Source organism: Zingiber officinale, chromosome 6A, assembly GCF_018446385.1.
Source record: "Zingiber officinale cultivar Zhangliang chromosome 6A, Zo_v1.1, whole genome shotgun sequence".
Taxonomy (NCBI): Eukaryota; Viridiplantae; Streptophyta; class Magnoliopsida; order Zingiberales; family Zingiberaceae; genus Zingiber; species Zingiber officinale.
In genome coordinates this window covers 14,414,800-14,439,914 of record NC_055997.1, presented here as the reverse complement: position 1 = coordinate 14,439,914, position 25,115 = coordinate 14,414,800, and the positions used below count along the sequence as shown (strand labels likewise).

General features: G+C 36.7%; 1 protein-coding gene across 1 annotated transcript; it reads left to right on the top strand.

Annotated features, from left to right (window-relative positions):
• Positions 1 to 4: 4 nt before the first annotated feature.
• On the top strand, positions 5 to 19,193 carry LOC121994628 (cationic amino acid transporter 3, mitochondrial-like). Its single transcript, XM_042548598.1, has 16 exons — positions 5 to 200; positions 6,156 to 6,291; positions 6,349 to 6,587; positions 14,277 to 14,478; positions 14,704 to 14,788; positions 15,227 to 15,367; positions 15,457 to 15,575; positions 15,648 to 15,744; positions 17,026 to 17,198; positions 17,300 to 17,366; positions 17,729 to 17,887; positions 18,010 to 18,280; positions 18,393 to 18,501; positions 18,613 to 18,725; positions 18,807 to 18,882; positions 19,010 to 19,193. The coding sequence occupies exons 1-16, from the start codon at positions 5 to 7 to the stop codon at positions 19,164 to 19,166; spliced, it is 2,340 nt and encodes a 779-aa protein (XP_042404532.1). The 3' UTR covers positions 19,167 to 19,193.
• The last annotated feature ends 5,922 nt before the right edge of the window (positions 19,194 to 25,115 follow it).

The window sequence follows — 25,115 nt, the reverse complement described above, 5'->3', positions numbered from 1 at the left end:
ACCCATGTACCCTCAGTGCACTACATGTGGGAAGAAGCATTCCGAGGTGTGCCACAAGGGCACAAATAGGTGCTTCAATTGTGGACTAGAAGGACATCGAGCCAAGGATTGCCCTACCCAGGTTCAGACAACTCCTCAGCAGTATATTCAGAACAGGGGTGCTCCCTCACAGCTACACCAGATGCAAGCTGTGATAGAAGGTACTCAGATAAGACAAGGGAGATTAGAAGTCCCGCCAGTTACGACAAATGCCAAGATTTTCTCCCTCGCCAAGGAAGACGTGGCGAATATTTCTACAGTTGTCACAGATCAGATATTTATTTTTAGTCAGTATGCTACTATATTATTTGATACTGGGGCAACACACTCATTCGTCTCCACGCCTTTCACAAGGAAGATAGACATGCCACCACAAGCTTTAGATTGCAAGTTCTTAACGACCTTGCCCTCAGGAGAAGTGATGTCATCCACCCATATGCTGTGAGCAGCCCCTATCAGAATCACAGACAGAGAACTCTATTGTGATCTGATAGTGCTCGACATGCAGGATTACGACATTATTTTGGGCATGGATTTTCTGAGCAAGTACGGTGCTTTGATTGAGTGTCATAAAAGAAAATGGTTTTCTGGCCAGAGGCAGAACCAATGTTCGAATTTATTGGAGAACTAAGGAAGGGAACTAAGAAATTCTTATCAGCCTTAAGGGCACAAAAGATGTTGGACAGCGGATGCACTGGGTTCCTAGCACATGTGGTCGATACCAGCCAAGCAGAGGACCAGAAGCTGGAAGATGTCAGAGTTGTTTGCAACTACCCAGAAGTATTCCCTGATGAACTACCAGGGTTAGCCCCCGATAGAGAAATTGAATTCGAGATCGAATTGATGCCTGGTACTAAACCGATCTCTAAAGCACCTTATCGTATGGCGCCGACTGAATTGAAGGAACTTCAGGGACAGCTACGAGAGTTACTCGACAAGGGACTTATCCGCCCTAGTCATTCTCCATGGGGAGCTCCAGTACTGTTCGTAAAGAAGAAAGATGGGTCTATGCGAATGTGCATAGACTACCGAGCGCTAAATAGGGTGACGATCAAAAACAGGTACCATTTACCACGGATTGATGACCTGTTTGACTAGTTAAAAGGTGTCACCGTCTTCTCTAAGATTGACCTGAGGTCGGGCTATCATCAAGTAAAAGTGAAACAGGATGATATACCGAAGACAGTTTTCCGAACAAGATACGGAAACTAGAGTTCGTAGTTATGCCCTTCGGAGTGACGAATGCTCCCGCTCTGTTTATGGACCTCATGAATCGAGAATTCTCGGCATACCTCGACAAATTTGTGATCGTCTTCATCGACGATATCCTCATCTATTCGAGGAACCAAGTAGAGCATGTCGAACACCTGAACATTGTATTATAGATTCTTTAGGAGAAGCAGCTGTATGCGAAATTCTCCAAATGCAAGTTCTGGCTCGACCGAGTATCATTCTTAGGTCATATTATCTCCAAGGATAGAGTGATGGTAGACCCAATAAAGATTGAAGCTGTGAGTAACTGGAACAGGCCAAAGAATGTCAATGAGATCAGAAGTTTTCTCGGGTTAGCAGGCTATTACAGGAAGTTCGTAGAGGGTTTCTCTAAAATTGCAGTCCCTATGACAGCTCTTACCAAGAAGAATAGGAAGTACGAATGGACAGATGACTGCGAGAAGAGTTTCACAGAATTGAAAAGGATATTGACCAGTGCTCCAATCCTCATCCTTCCAGAAAGTAACGAAAGTTTCGATATGTACAGTGACGCTTCCAGATTAGGACTCGGAGCTGTACTCATGCAGGACGACAAAGTCATTGCCTATGCCTCTAGGCAACTCAAGGAACACGAAAGAAATTATCCCACTCACGATCTAGAGCTAGCAGCTGTGGTTTTTGCTCTCAAAATATGGAGACATTATCTATATGGAGCTCAGTGTAGGATCTATATAGACCACCAGAGTCTGAAATACTTCTTCACACAGAAAGGCTTAAACATGAGACAATGCAGATGGCTCGAGTTAGTCAAGGACTATGACTGCAAAATCCTTTATCATCCGGGGAAGGCAAACAAAGTGGTCGATGCACTCAGCAGGAAGCCACTTGGAACGTGAGGACGATATGAAACAAAGATACCCAAAGCTATTCTAAGTTCGAGGACGAATTTTTTAGAAGGTATGGGGATTGTATCGCCCAACAATTTCATATGAATTTATAAAAAAAAATAGAACCAAAAAAGAAGCATGGCCAAGGTTTGAACCTTGAACCTTTGGTAGGTGACAAGCTTTAAGTAGAATGGGATAACCAATAGCTCAAGAGAAAGTATTGTTAGGAAGGAAAGGGAAGTTATTGTTAAGGGTAGGGAGGGTGAAGGGACACCTTCCACTTAGAAGAAAAGTTTATCTTTTCTTTCTCCCTCCACTTAGAATGATTCATTTTTACTTCTTTCTTTTTAGAAATGAATGGAAATAAAGAGGTAAGAGAAAGAAAAGTTCATTATTTCTTCTTCCTTTTTCATGTAGAATAAGAAGGAAGAAAAGGGCAAGGGAATTTGGTTTCTCCTTTCTTCCTCCTTCTTCTTCTTCCTCCACCGAAAACTCCAAGTTTCCTCCACTATTGCCAAATTCAAGCTAAGAGTTTTCTCCCTAAGGAAGCTTCACAAAGGGAAGTTCTTGAAGCATACTTCTCATTACAAAAAAAAAAAAAGAAAGGGAAAGGAAATTCTAGAAGCGAAAAGGGTCTCATTCTTCTTCTCCACCAAGGGTATTCTCTTAGTAAACCAAGTAAGAGGAAGTAAGTATCCCCCTCACCTGCGGTACAAGTAGTTACGAGTGTTTTTCCATGATATATGTTGCTTGAAAACCTAGAAATCATGTTTATAGGTTTCGGCCAAGAAGAGATTTAGGGCTTAGGAAAGTTTAAATTCCATTTAGGTTTGCTCATGTATTTTCCTATGATGCCTAATAAGTTAGATGATGTTATTAAGATGTTATTCATGATATATGTTGTTTGAAAACCTAGAAATCATACTTATAGGTTTCAGCCAAGAAGAGATTTAGGGCTTAAGAAAGTTTAAATTCCATTTAGGTTGCTCATGTATTTTCCTATGATGCCTAATAAGTTAGATGATGTTATTAAGATGTTATTCATGATATATGTTGCTTGAAAACCTAGAAATCATGCTTTTAGTTTCGGCCAAGATGAATTAAAAGGACTAGAGGAGTCTAAACTCAAATTATCTAGCTTATGTTGTTTTCTTATGATATCTAATATGTGATGTGATGTTATCAAAAGGTTATTCATGATTTATGTAGCTTAAAAATCCTAGAAACAAGCCTTGTAAGTTCGGCTAAGAAGAAAATGAAAAAGGTTTAGGGAAGTTGAACTCCAACTAGATTTGCTTAGGTTTTCTTCTATGTCATGCTATGTATCATATGATATTAGTTTAAGGTTCATGCTTAAAAGAAAACCCTAGATTCATGCTTTTATGTTTCGGCCATGACTTGGAAATTAGGGTTTGGAGCTTCATGTGTGCTTGTTAAGGGTCTCACTTGTTATGTCATGTATCATGTGATCTTAATTTAATGTTTCATGCTTAAGGTTGTTTAGAAGAAAACCCTAGATTCATGCTTATATGTTTCGGCCATGACTTGGAAATTAGGGTTGAGAACTTCATGTATGCTTGCTAAGGGTCTCACTTGTTATGTCATGTATCATGTGATCTTAATTTAATGTTTCATGCTTAAGGTTGCTTAAACGAAAACTCTAGATTCATGCTTGTATGTTTCGGCAATGACTTGGAAATTAGGGTTGGAAACTTCATGTATGTTTGATAAGAGTCTCACTTGTTAAATTAATGTTTCATGCTTAAAGTTGTTTAAAAGAACCCTAGAACCTTGCTCTATAGGTTTTGGCCAAGATGAATTAAAAGAGACTTGAGAAAGTTTTAAAACATAACCTATGCTTGCTTATGATTCCTTATGGTATGTGATCCACTATATGATGTTAGCTAAGGTTTTCATGTTTTAAAGTTGCTTGAAATTTAAGAACATGTCCATGCAAGTTTCGGCCAAGATGTGAATTAGGATTTTTTGGAAAGTTCAAAACCCTAACTATGCATGATAATGACTCTCTATGTTATGTTATGTGATATGTGAACTTTATGTCACCATGTTATGCTTATGAAAAGATTATGTATGATGAAATGTCTAAGAGATGCTTCCCTTTAAGTTAGGACTAAGAGCACTCTTCATGATATGACAAGAACATGATATGTTTCATGATATGACAAGAACATGATATGCTTCATGATATGACAAGAACATGATATGCTTCATGATATGACAAGAACATGCTATGTTTCAAGATATGACAAGAACATGATATGCTATTTTACTTTTGTATTGGCTTGTACCGGACCCTAAGAATGGTCCATGGGATGGGCTCCTAGGTTGCCCCTAGGTCGATGGTCAAGGAAACGAGCCTAGTTCCTAATAGGTTCGAGATTAGCTACCTCGAATTTATTTAGGATGCGCGCAATTCATGTATGTGGTACAATGTCGGGCCCTCATGTTGAGATTTATGTTTAAGTACCTATATTATATATGTTTTCAAAAGGACATCTTGCATATACTTGTTTCATGCTATATGATTTTGATACATGTTTTCAAAAGATCATCTTGCATATATATGTGATTTCATGTTATGTGAATGTTATGCTTTAAGGAAGGTGCTCTCTTGAGATATGTCTATGATATTTAGAAGAACATGCTACTACATTATGCTTATGCTTTCTTATACTATGTTATGATTTGCCTAATGAATATGACACTACCTCATGCTAACATGAAATGTTAAATCTGGATGTTGGTTAAATGAATATATCACTACTCTATATTAATTCATGATTTATGACTTTTGTGAGTAGGAAAGGATCTTACTAAGCCTATGTCCTTATAGTTTTATTTCCCTTGTACTGCAGAAAAGGGTAAAGCATGGTTAAACTAAAGGGAGCAGTAGGAAGGGCAAAGATGTGTGTGGCAGTGACATGGTGGAAGAGATCTGTTTTGTGTTTTCAGGACTTATATATGTTTTAAGCTTTTGCATGTGAATTATTTCTTTATTGCTACTTTAGATGATATTAGCTTGACTTGTTGGATGTTTTATATTTAAGGTGAACTATACTTACCCTTGCTTCCATGATATCTCGAAATACTAAGTACTTGTTTATTTAAAGTATTGTTAGTGATCATGAGCTCTAGAGAGCAGTATACATGTTTAGTTTTATTCTTATCTTAGTACGCTTTATGCTTTAGTTAGACAAGCATGTATCATGTTTCAAGTAATAGATAGTAAATAAATTTTTATATACATGAATGCTAGCATGTTCACATGCTTTGGTTATATGATTAAGTTTTAAGTTGTAAAGAAAAAAAAAAGAACAAAATTTTTCTTCCGCTACAATGATTTCTTATGCATGTATGTATGTTCATGTAGCGCTGTCCTGACCATCAGTAGGGGAAGGGCGGCATTACAATTACTTGGATTCCACGTCTGCAAAAAATTTTGAGAACTTTGGGAATTTGAAAAATTTGGAGAATATTGTGGAACATATGAAATATTTTGAACATTTGGAGGATATTGTGGGTGAGAGAAAATATGAGGATATTGGATATTTGGAGGAGTGCGAGTATTTTGAGAAGATGTATTTCCTTCCGTATTTGAAGAATTCAAAAGATTCATAAAGAAAATATTAAGATTTTCATCCATCTCGAATACAAATAGGGAATGAAAAGAAGAAATAAAGTGAGAGCAAAGATTGCAATGGAATGAATGAAATTGTTCCCATATTTATAGATTTTTTTATATATTAAATAATGAAATTAAAATGTTGAACAACGGCTAAAAATTAATCGTCAACGACATGTAATCTGTAAATTAACCGTTGCTCTCTTGTCCTTTCTCTTAATTATTAAAAAACATTAAAATATTTTTTTTAAAAAAATAAAACTAAGCCGCTTCTTCGTGCGAGTGAAAAACCTCCCACCACTATGGGAGGGAGGTTTCTCATTTATGCCACGTCATGCTCAGTCTTGAAAAAGGTCTTCTTTGAGACGACTCAGCACTCTGCTTCTTCATTTGCGCGGAAGAAGGCGGCGGCGGCGGCGACGACGACGACGATGACGACGGTGTAGGAAGGAGGGTAAATGGAGATCCTTCGTCTTCTTTCTTCTCTATTTTCGGGAAGATTAACAAAAGGTTTCTCCTTTACCGTCCATTTTTAGGATTTCGGTTATATACGTATTCTTTTTTGAGGCATGGGAGCTTGATTTGGTCCTGCGCCTTATCGGCGAGCGAAGTTTGTGTTTTACCCGTATCTCGTGCTATCTCGGTGATGGAATACGACGAGGGGAGTTGGAAGCAGGTGGGAGGAGAAGCGTCGGGGTTCCGGTTCATTTCGAGGCGCAAACAGGTGAATTCGCCGCGGGTCAAGGCCAAGAGTCCGCGCCATCGGCTCGCCCGGGCGTTGTCAGTTCCGGAGGTCATTGCGAATGGTATTGTCCTCTTGTCTTACACTTCATACATTTGCTTTTGTTTTTATTTTTTGCTTTTGTTTTTGTGGCGTTCCGTGTGTTTCTTATGGTTTCCGACGTCTTGACTCTTGATTTTGATATCACTATGAACTGTAATAGGTGCTTTTATATTTCCTTTCCCATCTTCGTAATATATTGTTTTTTTTACTGCATGTTCGGTGCAAAAGTTACAGAGTTGATTTTTTGCATTGATTCTTTGTTTTGATTGAGGAATGCGAATTCAAATTCCTCAAAAACGTGGGATTTCACTATCTCACTGACAGGAGTAAACGAGCCCATTTTTATGACAGACTAGTGTGGCTGCCACAGACTTTTGTACAGAATATATTTAAGCATTATTTTCTCATGCTCAGTTGGGAGGGTGCATATTACAGTATGATCATTATTTATATGATTTGTTTACATTGCTAGATAGTAGATATTTGTGTCTGTTGTTTTGTGATCCCTTCATAAATTACTAGCTCCGTGTTCATTAAGGAAGACATTTTTCTTCTCATATTTGGAGAAGATGAACCTTTTTACCATCTTGAAATAGTAAAACTAAACAAGGTTTTGAGCTCATGCTAATAGTAGTTGGTTTTGATTGCATGACATGAAATGTTTATGCTCATATTAGCAGTCTGGGTGTGCCAATTTGATGCTTATTATCCAGGACTTGTCTTTGCATTTTCTTTCTTGAGGAAATTCTGTTGGATCCGGTAAATTCCGGAGTATGCAAACTGATCGTCGAGGCTAGTGTTCGACACTATCTCCGTAAACGATATTGCTCCGCTACGGTGCTTAACGGATTGTTGCAATTCGTTCCCAAGATACAACGACGACAATCGTCTCGGAATCGTAGCACTCCGACTTCCGAGACCAGCGAACCTTCTCGTAGGCTTCTTGGACTCTTGAATGCACAAGATGAGTGAGTGAATACTTGAGGAAGAGAAGATTAAGTTGAGTGATTTGATTCCAATCTGGAGGGTTCTATTTATACAGAAGGAAGAGGCTTTAGGGAGGGGTGTGACCTTTGGGTGGATTAATCTGGGCCGTCCGGACTGAAGAGTTATAACCCTTCACATAGCCCCTTTAATCTCATCCATCAGATCTAAGAGTTGTGACCCTCAGATCTATCAGCCATCGGATCTGGATCCATTGATCCGATGCTTCAGATCATGTCTCATCCCAAGCCGTCAGATCGTGACTCATTGTGATCCAACGCTCTAGATCGCATCACAAGCGATCCACCATACTTCTTTGATCAACGTTGATCAACGGTTGTCATCCGTTCGCCCAACCAACTGTCCAGTCATCTCCCTTTGCCCACGAGGATGCCACATAGGCACTGCCATGTCAGGTACTAGCCTGACACGTCACCCGAGTGCCATGTAAGTGCAAAGTGCGCCTACAAAGCGCCCATTGCGCACGTGGCGGGTGGCGGGCTCACAGGTGCGCACGTGGCGGGTGGCGGGCTCACAGGTGCGAGCACCTGCTCGCCCCTGAGCAGAGAGTACCTGGTACTTTTCTGAGTTAACTCCAATAACTCAACATCATTAATAAGTAAGGAATGCACATCGGAAATTTCCGATGTGGGACTATTCTCCCTTGCATTTCCTTAATGAATAACCAACGTTATTTTGGGCCGACTTTGAACATTAATTTCTCATTCACCCTTAATCGGTTTTGAGCAAATTAATAGTCTAAATCTATCTACGCGAAACGTAGATTTCAATTTTGAAGTCAATTACGACTTTCAACAATTGATGACTTCCGATTTTTAATCCTCAAAATCGTATTGGTCCATTTAGGCCCCAATATCCAACAATCCCCCACATGAATGGAAATTAATGTAATGCGTGTATGCATGCTGACACTTTACAAGAGTCCAATCGATAAGTCACTGCATCGGGAGAGGTAGCTTGTGGCTTTGAACCTTCCGTAGTGGAATGCTATCGAGTATACTAGGCTGCGCAGTGAACGTGATGTCTTGAACTGCTCAGCTGTTTGTGTATACTAAGACAATAACACCCACACAGAGACCTATCTCACCTACTTTAGGTTCTCATGGTTGGTTCCGTTTTGGCCATGGACACCATCTTGGATTCATGAGTGTTTCATTGAAGCGGCCTGTCTTCACACTCACATAGGTGACACTTCTATCAAGAGTATCCTACCATACTCCACCTTATAAGGTATAGAAGTCACTAAAAGCATAAGCTTAACCTCACTACATGAGGTAGGACAGCACAAATTCATCCTAGGATTGGGATAGAGATAAACTATCTCCTGTGCTGAACCACAACTTCTGAAACTTTGTTGTCCCATTGAACCAAGATCTTGGGATCTCCAGTCAACAAGGTTGGGTTTTCCACTTCAGTCGTTTTCAGTTGTAGATTTTTTAATCCCATTCCTCTTGATGAGCAGTATACTTGATCTCGACTCAACCCTTTCGTAAGAGGATCTGCCAAATTATCTTTGGACTTAACATAGTCGATTGCAATCACTCCATTCGAGATCAACTGCCTAATGGTATTATGTCTACGACGTATATGTCTTGACTTCCCATTATACATACTACTCTGTGCTCTTCCAATCGCCGATTGACTATCACAGTGGATCAGTACGGCAGGTACAGGTTTTTCCCAGCTCGGAATATCTTCCAAGAAGTTCCGCAGCTATTCAGCTTCCTCAGCTGCTTTGTCTAGTGCTATAAACTCGGATTCCATAGTTGACCGAGCAATGCACGTCTGCTTAGTGGATTTCCAAGATACTGCTCCCCCACCGATCGTGAATACATATCCACTAGTGGATTTGGAGTCTTTTGTATCTTATATCCAATTAGCATCACAATATCCCTCCAACATAGCGGGATATTTTCCATAATGTAATCCATAGTTCATAGTATATTTCAAATATCTAAGAACTCGCATCAATGCCTTCCAATGGGCGTCGTTTGGATTACTGGTGAAACGACTCAGCTTGTTGACCGTACAGGCAATATCCGGACGTGTGCAGTTTGTAAGATACATCAAACTGTCTATTATCCGAGAGTATTCCAACTGCGATATGGTCTCACCATGGTTTTTCGCTAAGTGTTGACTTAGATCCATAGGTGTTTTTACAGTAGAAAGATCGTACGCATTGAATCTTTTCAATACTGATTCTACATAATAGGATTGTGTTAGAACTATCCCCTCTGATGTCCTGAGAATTTTAATTCCCAATATAACATCTGCTTGACCCATATCTTTCATATCGAAATTTTTGGTCAACATTTTCTTTGTAGTCATGATTACATCATGATTACTGCCCATTATTAGCATGTCGTCTACGTACAGACAGACGATTATATAGCCTTTGGGTGTGTCTTTGACATAAATGCATTTGTCACATTCATTTATTCTGAATTCGTTTGACAGCATTACTTTGTCAAATTTTTCGTGCCATTGTTTAGGCGCTTGCTTAAGTCCGTATAACGACTTAACAAGTCGACACACCTTTTTCTCATTTCTTGGAGCTATGAACCCTTCGGGTTGCTCCATATAAATTTCTTCTTCCAACTCACCATTTAAGAACGCAGTCTTAACATCCATTTGATGTATTTCAAGGTCATACAGTGTTGCAATGGCTATTAGCACTCGTATGGACGTAATCCTTGTCACCGGTGAGTAGGTGTCGAAGTAATTAAGGCCTTCCTCTTGCTTGTACCCTTTGGCTACAAGTCTGGCCTTATACTTGTCAATTGATCCATCAGCTTTATACTTGCGTTTTAGTATCCACTTACAACCTAATGGTTTATTACCAGAAGGAAGGTCTACTAATTCCCAAGTATGATTATTCATGATAGACTCAATCTCACTATTGACAGCTTCTTTCCACATTGGAGCATCGGGACTAGAGAGAGCCTCACTTAATGTTCTTGGTTCCATTTCTGACATGAAAGTCATGTAATCTGGCCCGAACGATTTCTCAACTCTAGCCTGTTTGCTACGACGTGACTCTTTGTTTTGATCGTCAATAGTTCTTTTATAACAGCTAAGTTCGGTAACGACATTCTCGTTTGAACTTCCGTTGTTTATCATTTTCAACATTTCCCTTCTTATTTGGGAATACGTTTTCAAAGAATATTGCATTCCGAGATTCTATGGTTGTTCCCACATGAATATCAGGAATGTCTGATTTGTGAACTAGGAAACGATATGCACTACTATTATGGGCATATCCGACAAATACCGCATCGAACGTTTTAGGTCCGATCTTTACTTGCTTTGGTTTAGGTACTTCGACCTTTGCCAAGCACCCCCACACTTTCAGGTATTTGTACGATGGCTCGCGGCCTTTCCATAGTTCATAAGGAGTTTTATCACTTTTCTTATGAGGGATTTTGTTGAGAATGTGATTTGCCGATAATATTGCTTCCCCCCACAAGTTTTGAGGTAAGCCTGAATTTATCAACAAGGCATTCATCATTTCTTTTAGTGTCCGATTTTTCGTTCGAACACCGTTCGATTGAGGTGAGTAAGGTGCCGTTGTTTGATGAATAATGCCAGATTCTGAACAAAATTCATTAAACGGTGCACCATATTCTCCACCTCTATCGCTACGAATTATTTTAATTCGTTTGTCAAGTTGATTTTCAACTTCTGTTTTATAAGTTCTAAATGCCTCTAGGGCTTCGTCTTTACTTCTTAAAAGAAAGACATAACAGAACTTTGTGTAGTCATCGATAAAAGTAATAAAATACTTTTTACCTCCTCTAGTTTGCACAAATTTCAAGTCGCATAGATCACTATGTATTAACTCTAGAGGAGTCGTTGACCTTTCCACCGAATGAAAAGGTAGTTTCGTCATTTTTGCTTCCACGCACACTTCACATTTGTGTGTTCCGTCAACATTGACGTTTGGTAATAAATTTAATTTGACGAGACGTTTAAGAGTATTATTATGCACATGTCCGAGTCGATCATGCCACAAATTAAAACACTCAACAACATAGTTGGAAGCATTTATTTTATTACCATCAATATTTCGGAATACAGGCATTACAACCATTTTGAATAGACCCTTTTCTAGGTACCCTTTCCTACGAAGATATTATTCTTCGTAAGTACAAAGTTATCTGACTGGAACACTAGCCTAAATCCGGCCTTAACTAGTGCCGCTCCAGAAACTAGGTTCTTACGATGTCGGGAACATGGAGTACATCAATGAGTGTTAGCTCCTTTCCGGACGTCATCTTCAGAACAACTTTTCCGAGTCCGACAATTGGCGACGTCGTGGAATTACCCATATAGAGCTTCCTGCCATTTATCGGAGTATACTTGGAGAACATCGCCTTATCGGAACACATATGACGAGTTGCTCCAGTATCAATGAACCACTGCTTGGGTTGGTATCCACCAAGTTGGCTTCAAATACAACCGCAGTGAGATCCAAGTCCTCAAGAGAGGTTGCGGCGTGGTTCGCAGCATCCTTGGCCCCTTGGTTGGCTTCTTGGGCGTCTGCAGTCCTTGACAGTGTCCTGCCTTTCCACAGTTGTAGCTTCTTTGCTTGTGCCTTCTTCTTGAACTGTTTGGCTTTTTAGCGTTCGGCTCGACCAGGTTGGACATATCGTCTATAGTCCGCTTGGTTCCTCTGCAGTCGGATAACTTTCGATTATCCTCCTCTATTTGTAGCCTCAGGATCAGGTCTTGCAGCCCTATCTCCTTTTGCTTGTGCTTTAGGTAATTCTTGAAATCCTTCCATGACGGAGGGAGCTTCTCAATTACCGCAACAACTGCGAATGACTCATTCAGCTTCATTCCTTCGGCGTCCAGATCATGCAGTATTAATTGCATATCTTGGACTTGAGATGAGACGCTCTTTGAGTCCACCATCTTGAAATCCAGAAACCGGCCGACGATGAATTTCTTCAGTCCGGCATTTTCGGTCTTGTATTTCTTCTCAAGCGATTCCCACAAAGATTTCGCTGTCTCCAATGAACAATACACGTTATACAACGTGTTGTCCAAGGCGTTGAGAATGTAGTTGCGACACAGAAAATCTCCGTGCGTCCACGTATCGTAAGCAGCCTTGCTACCGTCCGTAGCGACTGGCGGGTCTTCACGCAAAAACCGTACAAGGTTTAGCGTTGTTAAGTAGAACAGCATCTTCTGCTGCCATCTTTTGAAGTCGGCTCCGGTGAATTTCTCCGGCTTTTCTCCGTGCGGAATGGATGTCGGAACGGCGGTCGGAACAGCGGTCGGAATGGCGGTTGGAACGTCGTTGGTAGCCATATCAGTTTGTACGGAATATCGTTTACGACTGTTGGATCCGGTAAATTCCGGAGTATGCAAACTGATCGTCGAGGCTAGTGTTCGACACTATCTCCGTAAACGATATTGCTCCGCTACGGTGCTTAACGGATTGTTGCAATTCGTTCCCAAGATACAACGACGACAATCGTCTCGGAATCGTAGCACTCCGACTTCCGAGACCAGCGAACCTTCTCGTAGGCTTCTTGGACTCTTGAATGCACAAGATGAGTGAGTGAATACTTGAGGAAGAGAAGATTAAGTTGAGTGATTTGATTCCAATCTGGAGGGTTCTATTTATACAGAAGGAAGAGGCTTTAGGGAGGGGTGTGACCTTTGGGTGGATTAATCTGGGCCGTCCGGACTGAAGAGTTATAACCCTTCACATAGCCCCTTTAATCTCATCCATCAGATCTAAGAGTTGTGACCCTCAGATCTATCAGCCATCGGATCTGGATCCATTGATCCGATGCTTCAGATCATGTCTCATCCCAAGCCGTCAGATCGTGACTCATTGTGATCCAACGCTCTAGATCGCATCACAAGCGATCCACCATACTTCTTTGATCAACGTTGATCAACGGCTGCCATCCGTTCGCCCAACCAACTGTCCAGTCATCTCCCTTTGCCCACGAGGATGCCACATAGGCACTGCCATGTCAGGTACTAGCCTGACACGTCACCCGAGTGCCATGTAGGCACTGCAATGTCACCTGGAGCATAAATTTAAGCTCCTCGCGACGGTGCAAAGTGCAAAGTGCAAAGTGCGCCTACAAAGCGCCCAAAGGCAAAGTGCAAAGTGCGCCTACAAAGCGCCCATTGCGCACGTGCGCACGAGGCGGGTGGCGGGCTCACAGGTGCGAGCACCTGCTCGCCCCTGAGCAGAGAGTACCTGGTACTTTTCTGAGTTAACTCCAATAACTCAACATCATTAATAAGTAAGGAATGCACATCGGAAATTTCCGATGTGGGACTATTCTCCCTTGCATTTCCTTAATGAATAACCAACGTTATTTTGGGCCGACTTTGAACATTAATTTCTCATTCACCCTTAATCGGTTTTGAGCAAATTAATAGTCTAAATCTATCTACGCGAAACGTAGATTTCAATTTTGAAGTCAATTACGACTTTCAACAATTGATGGCTTCCGATTTTTAATCCTCAAAATCGTATTGGTCCATTTAGGCCCCAATATCCAACAAATTCATGACTATTTTATCCTTTTTTGAATGTCTTATGTTTCTGAACTTTTCTTTTACTTCAGATACTTCAATAGTTTTTAGCAATATTAATTTCTCTTAAAATTACTTTCTTTTTCGTGGTGATTCTTGGCCATTGTTCCTTGATTGTTTTGATTCCTATAATTTTAATTAGGTGTTGGTGCAACCATCGGTGCTGGAGTCTATGTTCTTGTTGGAACAGTTGCCAGAGAAGAAGCAGGACCTGCTCTAAGTATATCTTTTTTAATAGCTGGGATAGCATCTGCTCTCTCTGCTTTCTGCTATGCGGAGCTTGCAAGTCGTTGCCCATCTGCAGGGAGTGCCTACCACTATTCTTATGTCTGTGTTGGAGAAGGGTAATTTTTGCACAAAAAACCAGCTTGCCTTAGCATATCAGTTTAGTCACTCTATGATTAATTGTGTCAAAAGTAATCTAAAGGGAATTCGACAACATCTTACATTCAGAAACTCAGAGTAAATATGCTCGTTAAGAAAATAACATATCATCAATTTAATTATTTGATTGATTCATCCACTCAAGTTAGTCTCTTACCATCCTATGTTGTTTGCTTTATTACCAGTGTTGCTTGGTTGGTTGGCTGGGCTCTAATCTTGGAATACTCAATTGGTAGTTCAGCTGTTGCACGTGGCATATCCCCAAATTTGGTAATTACATTCTGGTCTTCAACATCTATTGTCCAGTTCTTGCCTTCAATCAGCACTTGTGTTTTCACTTTTAAGAATAGGTACATCTATCAAAACTGCGTAACATTGCACCTGAGTTTTTTTTTTAATTTTTTTTATGCTCTCATCTTGAAAGGCTTTTGGCTCAAATATATGTTCCATAGAACTAAAATGTTTCCAAATGTGTGTGATAATAGTTATTGAGAGGCTAATGTTATTATTTTATTCTTTTACCATCAATATGACATACACTTGTGAGTTGTATGTAACAACAGGAAGTAATGCAGTAAAATTTATTCTCATTTTATCCCCTTTCCTCTTTTCCTATCATAATAGTTATTCCTTTATTGAGTCTGTTCGTGATGCAGATACTATATCAACTATCTAATATTCTTATATATAAATTTAAAATGATTCCAGGCTTTATATTTTGGAGGTCCAGATAGCCTGCCTTATTTTTTAGCACGCGTAACAATTCCAGGAATCAATGTTGTTGTTGATCCATGTGCTGCAGTCCTTGTTTTGATTGTCACAGCATTACTATGTTCAGGAATAAAGGAGGTACAATGCACTGTTAGTCCCTTCTTGGCTATAGTTGATACTGATAGCTAGTATGTTCAGAATATTTACTTCATGTGTTTCTTATACAGAGCTCAATTGTCCAAGCGGTCATCACAGGTGCAAATATCTGTGTGTTGTTATTTGTTATCTCTGTTGGCAGCTTTATTGGGTTTCAGACAGGATGGGTTGGATATAAGATCACTGACGGGTAATGTAGACCTATAGATGTCATCTAGATTTTGATTTATTCTTATACTTAATTTAGTTTTTGAACTTTCAGTTTCTTTCCTTACGGGTTAAATGGAGTGCTTGCTGGTTCAGGAACTGTTTTCTTTTCCTACATAGGTTTTGATGCTGTTGCTAGCACTGCTGAAGAGGTAATTTTCATGCTCCCAAGGTGTTACTTCTCTTATCACATTCGAGTCCACATCTTTATGCGTCTCTAACCCATCAAGCACTAATCTGACTGACTTATCTACATTAAGTCATGAGCTTCATGAGCTCCATGTGCACTCTGTGATTTGCTCATTCATGAAACACAAGGTTGGCAGAAATATGACAAGCAACCAAATTATCACAATAAAACACATTGGTTTTGAATGATCTATTCCAAGTCAAGCCAACAACCTTTTTATTGATCACAGATTATTGTCGCTGCCATTGACCTCTTCTACCTTTGCTACCTTTGCTGAAGATCTTAAGATGATCATCAAGAGATAAGAATCCTACAAGCAAAATAAGGAGGCTTGACAAAGAACATAACTTTTAGTCACAATAGATGACAAGGTTAAGAGAAGTTAGATTTTTGAAGCAAGATTCTTTGTATTGGATTCTTCATTAAATAACTCTCATTGCAACATCCAAATGTTTTTGTCTTAGAGCTTGCATGGATTGAGGTAGGACATGAATCGAGTAACATAGTTCTGGCTAGTGTTGTTGCTTCATTGAGAAGTCGACTAGCTTTGAGCTCAACATTCCATATTCTGAGAGGATATCCAAAATATACTTTTGTTGATATAAGCAAATGATTGATTCCTCTGTCTCTACCTTAATTGTGAGGAAGTATTTCAGTGGCCTAATATCTTTAATTTTAAATTATTTAAAATCGCTTAAAGGTGGATCGAAATTGTTGTATTTCCTACAAGAATGAGGTCATCAAAATATATTAAAATAACTAAATTTATTTCACCAAGTAAGTGAACAACGGATAGTCCAACTTTGTTTGCTCGAAACCTTCTCAAAGCAATTTCGAGAAGTCTATTTCAATTCTTCAATATTTAAATTTGAGAGAAAAGCAATAGAAGAAGATGGGGGCAGGAGGAAAAATTGTCCAAAAATTAACTCTAAAATTCAAATTTGACCTAAAATGTTCACTAGGGCATCCAAGGTACTTTTCCATTCTTCTCCATCAATAATTACATAAATCAAGAAATTAACTGGAAACTTTACACACTGATGTAAGGAATTTAATATGAAAGAAAAGTTTGTGTACCAATTGAAATGAGGGCTATAGTCTATGATTTTAGTAATTAATCCTTCCTATTGCGATAATTAAAAGTTTGCTTTTGATATAATCATACATGAACTAGTTATCATATATTTCCTTATTTATTCACATCCGTTGTTGTTTGTGCTAAGTATGCCAATTTTGTTTTCAGGTTAAGAATCCGCAAAGAGATCTGCCACTGGGAATTGGTATTTCTCTATCTATATGCTGCTTGCTTTATATGTTGGTTTCCGTAGTTGTCGTTGGCTTGGTGCCATACTTTGCAATGGACCCTGACACCCCAATATCATCTGCATTTGCAAATTATGGCATTGGTTGGGCAGCGTAAGTAGCTGGGCACCTGTAATCAAAGTTGCTATATGCATGGTTGTTCTTTAGAAAGTCACCATATCTCTGAGTTCTTATCTTCTCTATGATGCTTACAGGCATGTTATCACATCAGGAGCCCTTCTTGCACTTTGCTCAGCTGTGATGGGCTCCATTCTCCCACAGGTACAGTGTGAACCAACAATTCTGCAAATTTTATCTTAATTTAGCTTTTCCCCTGATTCACATGTGAGTAGAAAAAACACTATGGACGACGCATTACAACTTGCATTATCCTATCAGTTCAAACCTAGAGAAAAGGAATGTTTTGTTCAATTTCCAGTAACAATCCTTATCTTAGTTGATTTTTTTTTTCAAAAGAAAAAGACAAAAACACAATCTGTAGCTTAGAGTTTGCATTAGGAGTTAACTTGCCATTCTTGTGTTTGTTTCATCTCTATCTTCTTTGGTCAAAAAGCTCAATTTCTGATGAGAAATGAACTTAATGCAGCTATTAAATAATGTTTTCCCTTGCTTTCTTTGTGCAGCCTAGAATTCTCATGGCAATGGCAAGAGATGGATTGTTACCATCGTTCTTCTCAAGTGTTCACAAGCGTACCCAAGTTCCAGTTAATAGCACACTTGTGACCGGGATATTTGCAGCTTCACTAGCATTCTTCATGGATGTTTCACAACTAGCTGGCATGGTATGAACTTCAATAGAGAAATCTTTTCTGAAGGACAAACAAAAAGAAACTTCAATAGGATAGGTTGTTCGGCTACAAAGCCAAATATTTGACTACACTTGACTAGTAATTTTTTTTTGCAGGTCAGTGTTGGCACACTCTTTTCTTTCACCATCGTCGCGATCTCAATCTTGGTTGTGAGATATTTACCTCCAGATGAGATACCTCTTCCAGCATCTCTCATGGAATCTATTGATTCAGTTTCACTTCGCTATAGCATTCAACAGAAGAGTGAAAAGAAGCAACGTTCTGTTGAAAATTCAGGAAGTAACAAGATCCAACATGATGGCCTCTCGCAAGACACTACTAACGCATCAATTGCGCAACCTCTCATTCTGAAGAAAACAAATCAAGGTATTGATAGATTCTATGTGATTGCTGAACAACTAGTTAACTTGAATAAGCTGCTGGTGTGGTTGCATTTCGTCATCAATTTGATTCATCTTGTTACTTGTTAACTTTTCAGAAAATCTCAGTGAACAAACTCGCCGAAAGAGGGCATCTTGGAGCATAACTGCTGTTTGCGTTGGAGTTCTTATCCTCACAAAATCAGCCACTTACACATTACTGCCTTTGTAAGTCTTGCTGTTATGCTGTCACATAATAAAACTCATCAAATTCGTTGCGTATTTTCAGTTTTTTACTAAAATACTACTAGTTCTGATTGTTCTTGTGTTCTCTAACAGCTTCCTACACGTCTTGGGATGCTCTTTAGGGACCTTCATTCTTTTGGGAGGTCTAGCTGTTCTATACTGGATCAATCAAGACGACGGCCGTCATAGTTTCGGTCACAGTGGAGGTACCAATAAGACACAACAATGCTGCATGGATTTATGATAACTTGAAGGCTTACTAACATTGAAACTTTTTATATTTCCAGGCTTCACTTGCCCCTTTGTTCCAGCTCTCCCTGTTGGCTCCATCCTCATTAATGTTTATCTGCTCGTAAATCTCGGGTAAGTTCTTCTTCTACTGAAAGTTGTGGATCATAGAAGTGATTTTTCGACGAAAGTTTATTCGTTGCAAAACGAAAGATCATTTATGAACCAACACTGAACCCTGTAGTTTGGTTTTGGCATTCAGTCCAGGCACTTGGTTCCGAGTTTCAATTTGGATTGTGGCTGGGGTTTTGGTGTACTTGTTATATGGACGAACTCACAGCGGTTTGACGAATGTAGTGTATGTGCCGGCGGCACATGTAGATGAAATCTATGAAGCTTCTTCGCACTTGGTAGTTTAGAGTTCATCAGTGTAAATTGAGTCAATTTTTGTATTGTTTTTTATTTTCTTTTTTCCATATTTTCAGCACGATACAGTCGGGTCGCCCATCAATGCATTTATAATTGAATTAATTTGCATAGAGACAATTTCCTTATAAATTGTCATGATATATTAGATTATGGGAAATTTTGCATGCAGTCTCCATTGACAAATAAAATTTTACATGCAGTCCCCATTGATAAAAACTTTTGTTTCCACTCTCTAGCCAAACATATTTACCTAATCGTCCATGATATTTTTAAGTATAAAAAGTCTAAAAATAAATATAATTCATCTTAAATTCAGTACATTAAATTAGAATATAGCATATTTTTTATCAAATTTAGTACGATTTTTTTTCCCATCGGATGGAAAATATACTAGATTTTCTTTAAATGATACTCAATTGAATGGAAAATATACTAAATTTTCTTTAAATGATGCTGAATTTAGGAAGAATTATATCAAGCAAGAAAAAAGTCATGCTCAATTTAATAAAAAAATATACTCAATTCTATTTTAAAGTACTAAATTTAACAGGAATTATACTTGTTTTTAGACTATTTGTACCTAAAAAATATGAGGGCATTTTGATAGAAAATATATTTGATTCTAGTATAAAGTATTGACTTTAAGAAGAATTATATTCGTTTTAGTATATTTTCTATCAAATTGAGTATGATTCTTTTTCCACCTCAATTGGATAGAAAATATACTATATTTTCTTTAAATGATACTCAATTGGATGGAAAATATACAATATTTTCTTTAAATGGTATTGAATTTAGGAGAAATTTTATTAAGTAGGAAAAAGTCATACTCAATTTAATAGAAAATATACTCAATTCTAATGAAAAGTGCTGAATTTAATTGAAATTATACTCATTTTTAGACTTTTTATACCTAAAAAATTTAAAGGGCAATTTAGGTAACAATATTTACATGAGGGAGTTGAAACAAGTAATACTTTGCATGCAAAAAGTGGAAATAATTTTTTTTGTGATTGGGGATTGCATGTAAAGTTGTGATTGTGATTAAGGATTTTTCTCTACTTTACCCTTAGATTTATTAGATTTGAGTAAATAATTTAAGGCGTATGCGCTTGGGGTTTGTGACAGGGTGAGCAATGGCCACGTAATATGGGCCCCACTCAATATATATATATATAGCGTTGTGGCAGCTATTGTGTTGTAGCTGCACCAACGTGCAACAGTTATTGTGTAGATACTACGTTGTAGCAGCTACTGTACCGTTGTAGCAGCTACTGAACAATTGTAGTAACTACTGCACAGTTGTAACAACTACTGCACAATTGTAGCAGTTACTATGCAGTAGCTGCTACAACTTGTAGCAGTCACTAATTGCTACAAGTTGCAGTAGCTATTATGCAGCTACTACATAGTAACTGCTATAAGTTGTAGTAGCTACTGCATAATAACTGCTACAAGTTGTAGTAACTACTGTATAGTAACTGTTACAAGTTGTAGTAGCTACTACACAGTTGTAGCAGCTACTACACAATTGTCGCAGCTATTGTACAATTATAGCAGTTATTGTGTAGTAACTGCTACAACGTTGTAACATCAGTACCACAATAATTGTTGCATATAATAATAAGAGAGAGAAGATAAAATTTTATTTTAATTTAAGAGGAAAGAGAGAAAAGTTGTTGCATATAGATGAGAGAGAGAGATTAAAAAAATTAGATTTTGATCACGTCAAATACGTTGGATTTCGCTCACAGTTGTGCACGAAAGGTCGTTTAGCATATCAATTCTCTCTCTCTCTTTCTCTCTCTCTCTCTATATATATTCATCCGTGCACGATACCGTGAGCAACTAAGTAAACTCAGGGCATTTGGAAGTCAGTTAGGGCATTTGACTCACTTTCGGATGCCCAGATCACTTATGGGCGCTCCAAATTCACTTAGTTGCTCACGATGTCGTGCACAGGCGGGTGCGTGTCTATATTATCACTTTCTAAACATAAAATACTATACTCGAAGCAACACTAAATCCTAAGACCTAAATCCTAAATCTTAAGTTTTGAAAAAAAAAATTACACCAACTATGCACATGTGTGTAAAAAAAGTCATTCCTCGAAGCAACACTCTCTAACAACAAACAAATATAAAATACAGACTCTCTCACTCCAACACCAAAAGTTCATGGCCCAAAGCCATTAATGGATTAAACTTACGTGAATGACAATAAGATTCAAGGAAGAAACTATGGAAGATTTATCCCTATCCCTATACTATGATTTTAGAAGGAAAGGAATTTTCAGGCTTAGGAAGGCTTCCTAAAGGGATTCTCTCTTTAGAAAGGGTTCGGGATAACTAGTTTACAACATATCAAAGTCTTATTGATATATATAGAGAGTTTTAATATCCCGTACATCTTACACCGCACACTCATGAGCATTATATATATATATATATATATATATATATATATATATATATATATATATATATATATAATATGTTACGCTAGGTGCCAACGTTGCACAACCAACGTAATAATTTATTTATTTATTTTTTAAGCTCTCGGTTATGTTAATAAACTTTTACCTTTAGAGTTTATGGGTTGAGTTATAATATTAAGCACAACAATTTTATTAAACGAAAAAAATTTTAGGTGTGCACAGGGAGTGTAAGATAATAGAGTTTAGATATGCAGTGTACTTTAGATTTTTTTTTTTTTCTTTGAGCTCCCAGCTATGCTTTTTCTTAAGATTTTAGGCGTTGAGTTATAGTATTGAGAAAAAAAAAAACAAAATAAATTTAAAAAAAGAGTTCAAAAGGTGTGTGGGGTAAGGGGTGAGAGATAACAATATATATATTTGTTGTCCCGCACCCCTTACCCTAGACACATCTTGAGCACCTACATTTTTTTTGTTTGATTTTTTTTTTACTTAGTACCATAACACAATTTTTAAATCCTAAATGATATATTCGTAAGTAAATAAAATAATAAAATAAATAAACTTTTGTTAGTATATATATATATATATATACACACACAAGTTTATCGCGCGATTATGTAGACCCAGGCCACCTAGGTTGAATCCAGACGCCCTAGATTCAATCAGAATATTTTTTATTATTTATTTTTTGAATATATATTATATGTATTTAGGGTTTAAAATTTTAAGACTTAGAAGTTGGGTTATAATGAGTTTGAGTCAATAAGATATTCTCTCTATGGTTCAGGCTTCTCTCTTGGGTTATAATGTTCAAGATTAAAAAATTTAGATATTCATATGATATATTATATATATTTAGAATTTAAGATTTTAAAATTTAAAGATTGAGTTATAATGGATTTAAGTTAATTAATAAGATTTTTCTTCCCGCTTTTCTTTTAGATTATATTGTTTAAGATAATAAATTTTAAATACTCACATGATATAGCGTGAGATGTTGATTTAAAAATAAAAAATAGAAAAATAAACATCTTTGATATATATATATATATATATATATATTATTATTATTATTATTATTATTATTATTATTATTTTGGACTCTACAATTTAATGCTTGGAGTTAGACAGATACACTTAGCTATTGGATTTTATATAGCTGGATTGATAGCAATTTTTATATCATATTATTAAATTTACCAAAATATTATCAATTGGGGAGAGAAGGACTTTTCTAATTATTTATTTTTAAAATATAATATTAGATTTAAAATAAAGAACAAAAATAACATTAGATTTTTTTAATAGCTTTGAGATTAAGGTGTTTTTAAATAAAAAATCAGATTGGACATTTTTATATTTAAGAAAAATAAAATGTCATGATTTTTAACATGGCGTACCCAAAGTTTGAGATTGTCCAAGAGATATTATGAGATTTAAAATATCTAAAAGATGTATTTCTTTCTAGTTTTATCGTCTGTCTCAAAAAAAATACTAGAGGGGATGAATAGTGCTCATGCTTTTTTTACATTTTTCATAAAACTTATACTTAAAGTAGTGGAAATAAGATAATAATTGAAACAATGCTTACGCGATTAGTTCTATTTAGTTTGAAGCTTTTGACGACTCCTACTCTAAGGCATGTTAACATAGTTCACTTTCTAATTCACTATCAATTTGATCAAGTACACAATCAATGATATGAAAATATAACTTTTTCTTAAATAAATTATATTGACAATTTTACAAGATTTGAAATAACTTTGAACCTTTGTCAATAACAAAAGACATATTTAATTAGCAAGCGCTTTTAGTGTCAACACTTTTTTCTCTCAAATTAAACTTTTCTTTTTTCTCTTTTGCATGGATGCAACAATTACTGTGATATTGATTTTTAACCAGCACCATAACTTAATTACACTGGCATTGCGGTGGTATTGATTTCTAAAAACTAGCATCGGTGTTGATTTCTAAAAATGAGCACTACCGTGATATTGATTTTTAGAAACCAACACATAGTATTGATTTTTTTTAGATAATAAATAAGAATATATTTGGACTCTAAAGCACTGTGAAAATGCATAAGAGTTGGAATGAGTCTAATTAAGCTCTCTATATTTATCAATGAGTTTGATCAAAATTTATTGATGGACCTAAGGGATTTGGATTTTTGAAAAGTTGGCATGTTATGAAAGAAGATAGTACAGATATCTTATGGTGTTCATGTATGATTCTGACGTTCCTATAATAAATTATTATATGTATGTATCAATTAATTTAAAGTCATAAATTTTGAAAAAAAATTTTATCACTTTAAGTTGATACTCTGGGCACATATAAATTTTGGAATACTTCGGAAACCTATAACACATGGAATGAATCCAATTAGAACTTTCTAGGATAATAAATTAGTTTTGATCAAAATATAATTTTAATTTTAAAAAAATATCATTTAAAATCTTTTTGAACAAATACAACTTCAATCATTTATATAGAGATAATTTCCTTATAAACTGTCATGATATATGAGATTTTAGTAAATAATTTAACATATATATAGCAGCTATGTCACTATTTTTACTTTGATGAGTGATTAGATAATATAAGGGTACTTGAATAATTTGTGTTAAATATGGTGTCCATTTGATTTTACTTGAGTGTCCATATGATTTTGTAAATGATAGGTATCCAATTGATTTTTGTATGGATTCAAGTATAGTACCTTAGCCCTGGGTAATAGTACAGTTGTAGGGTGCCTTCTTAATTTTCTAAGTATCTAAAAGTTGAGTTTCAGTTTCAACGAAATAATAATGAATTTCTCTTAATGAGCAGTTGACCTAAGAACGTTGGGCTGATGGACCGCCCGCTATGAGCGTTTCTTGATTTATTCTAATGGTTAATGAAAAACTCCCATGGGGCTGGGCTGATCATTCAAAGATTAATCAGCGTAAGGTGAATAACTGGATATCTAGTATTAACTAAAAAAATATAGTACTTTAGCCCACGGTTAATAGTACAGTGGCACGACGTCTTTTCAATTTCGACATATAAAGATCGAATCTTAGTTTCGATGAATTAACAGATGAATTTTTTTTAATAGACGCTTGACTTAAAAATATTAGATTCATGAGTTGTCACCTTTTGATTTTATCTATTAGCCAATCTATTGGCTAATGAGAAATTTTTATAGAATCATTTAAAATTAGTCGATGTAAATTAAATTTCTAATTTCAACTTTAAAATAAATTAGTGTACTCTAATTTGGTTGTAATTATTAAAATAATATTAATAAAGTTGATTAAAATTTTTAATATAATAGTATTTTATTTATTTTAATTTTAATTAAATTAAAATAAGTTTATGATAGTTTTGAAATTTAAGTATTTTAAAATAAATAAATAAATATTTTTATATTTAAAAAAATAAAATGTTTTTTACCCTTATATAGTAAAACGTATTATCTCATCCTAAATATTTTTCACAGTCTATGCCTAAGTTACAC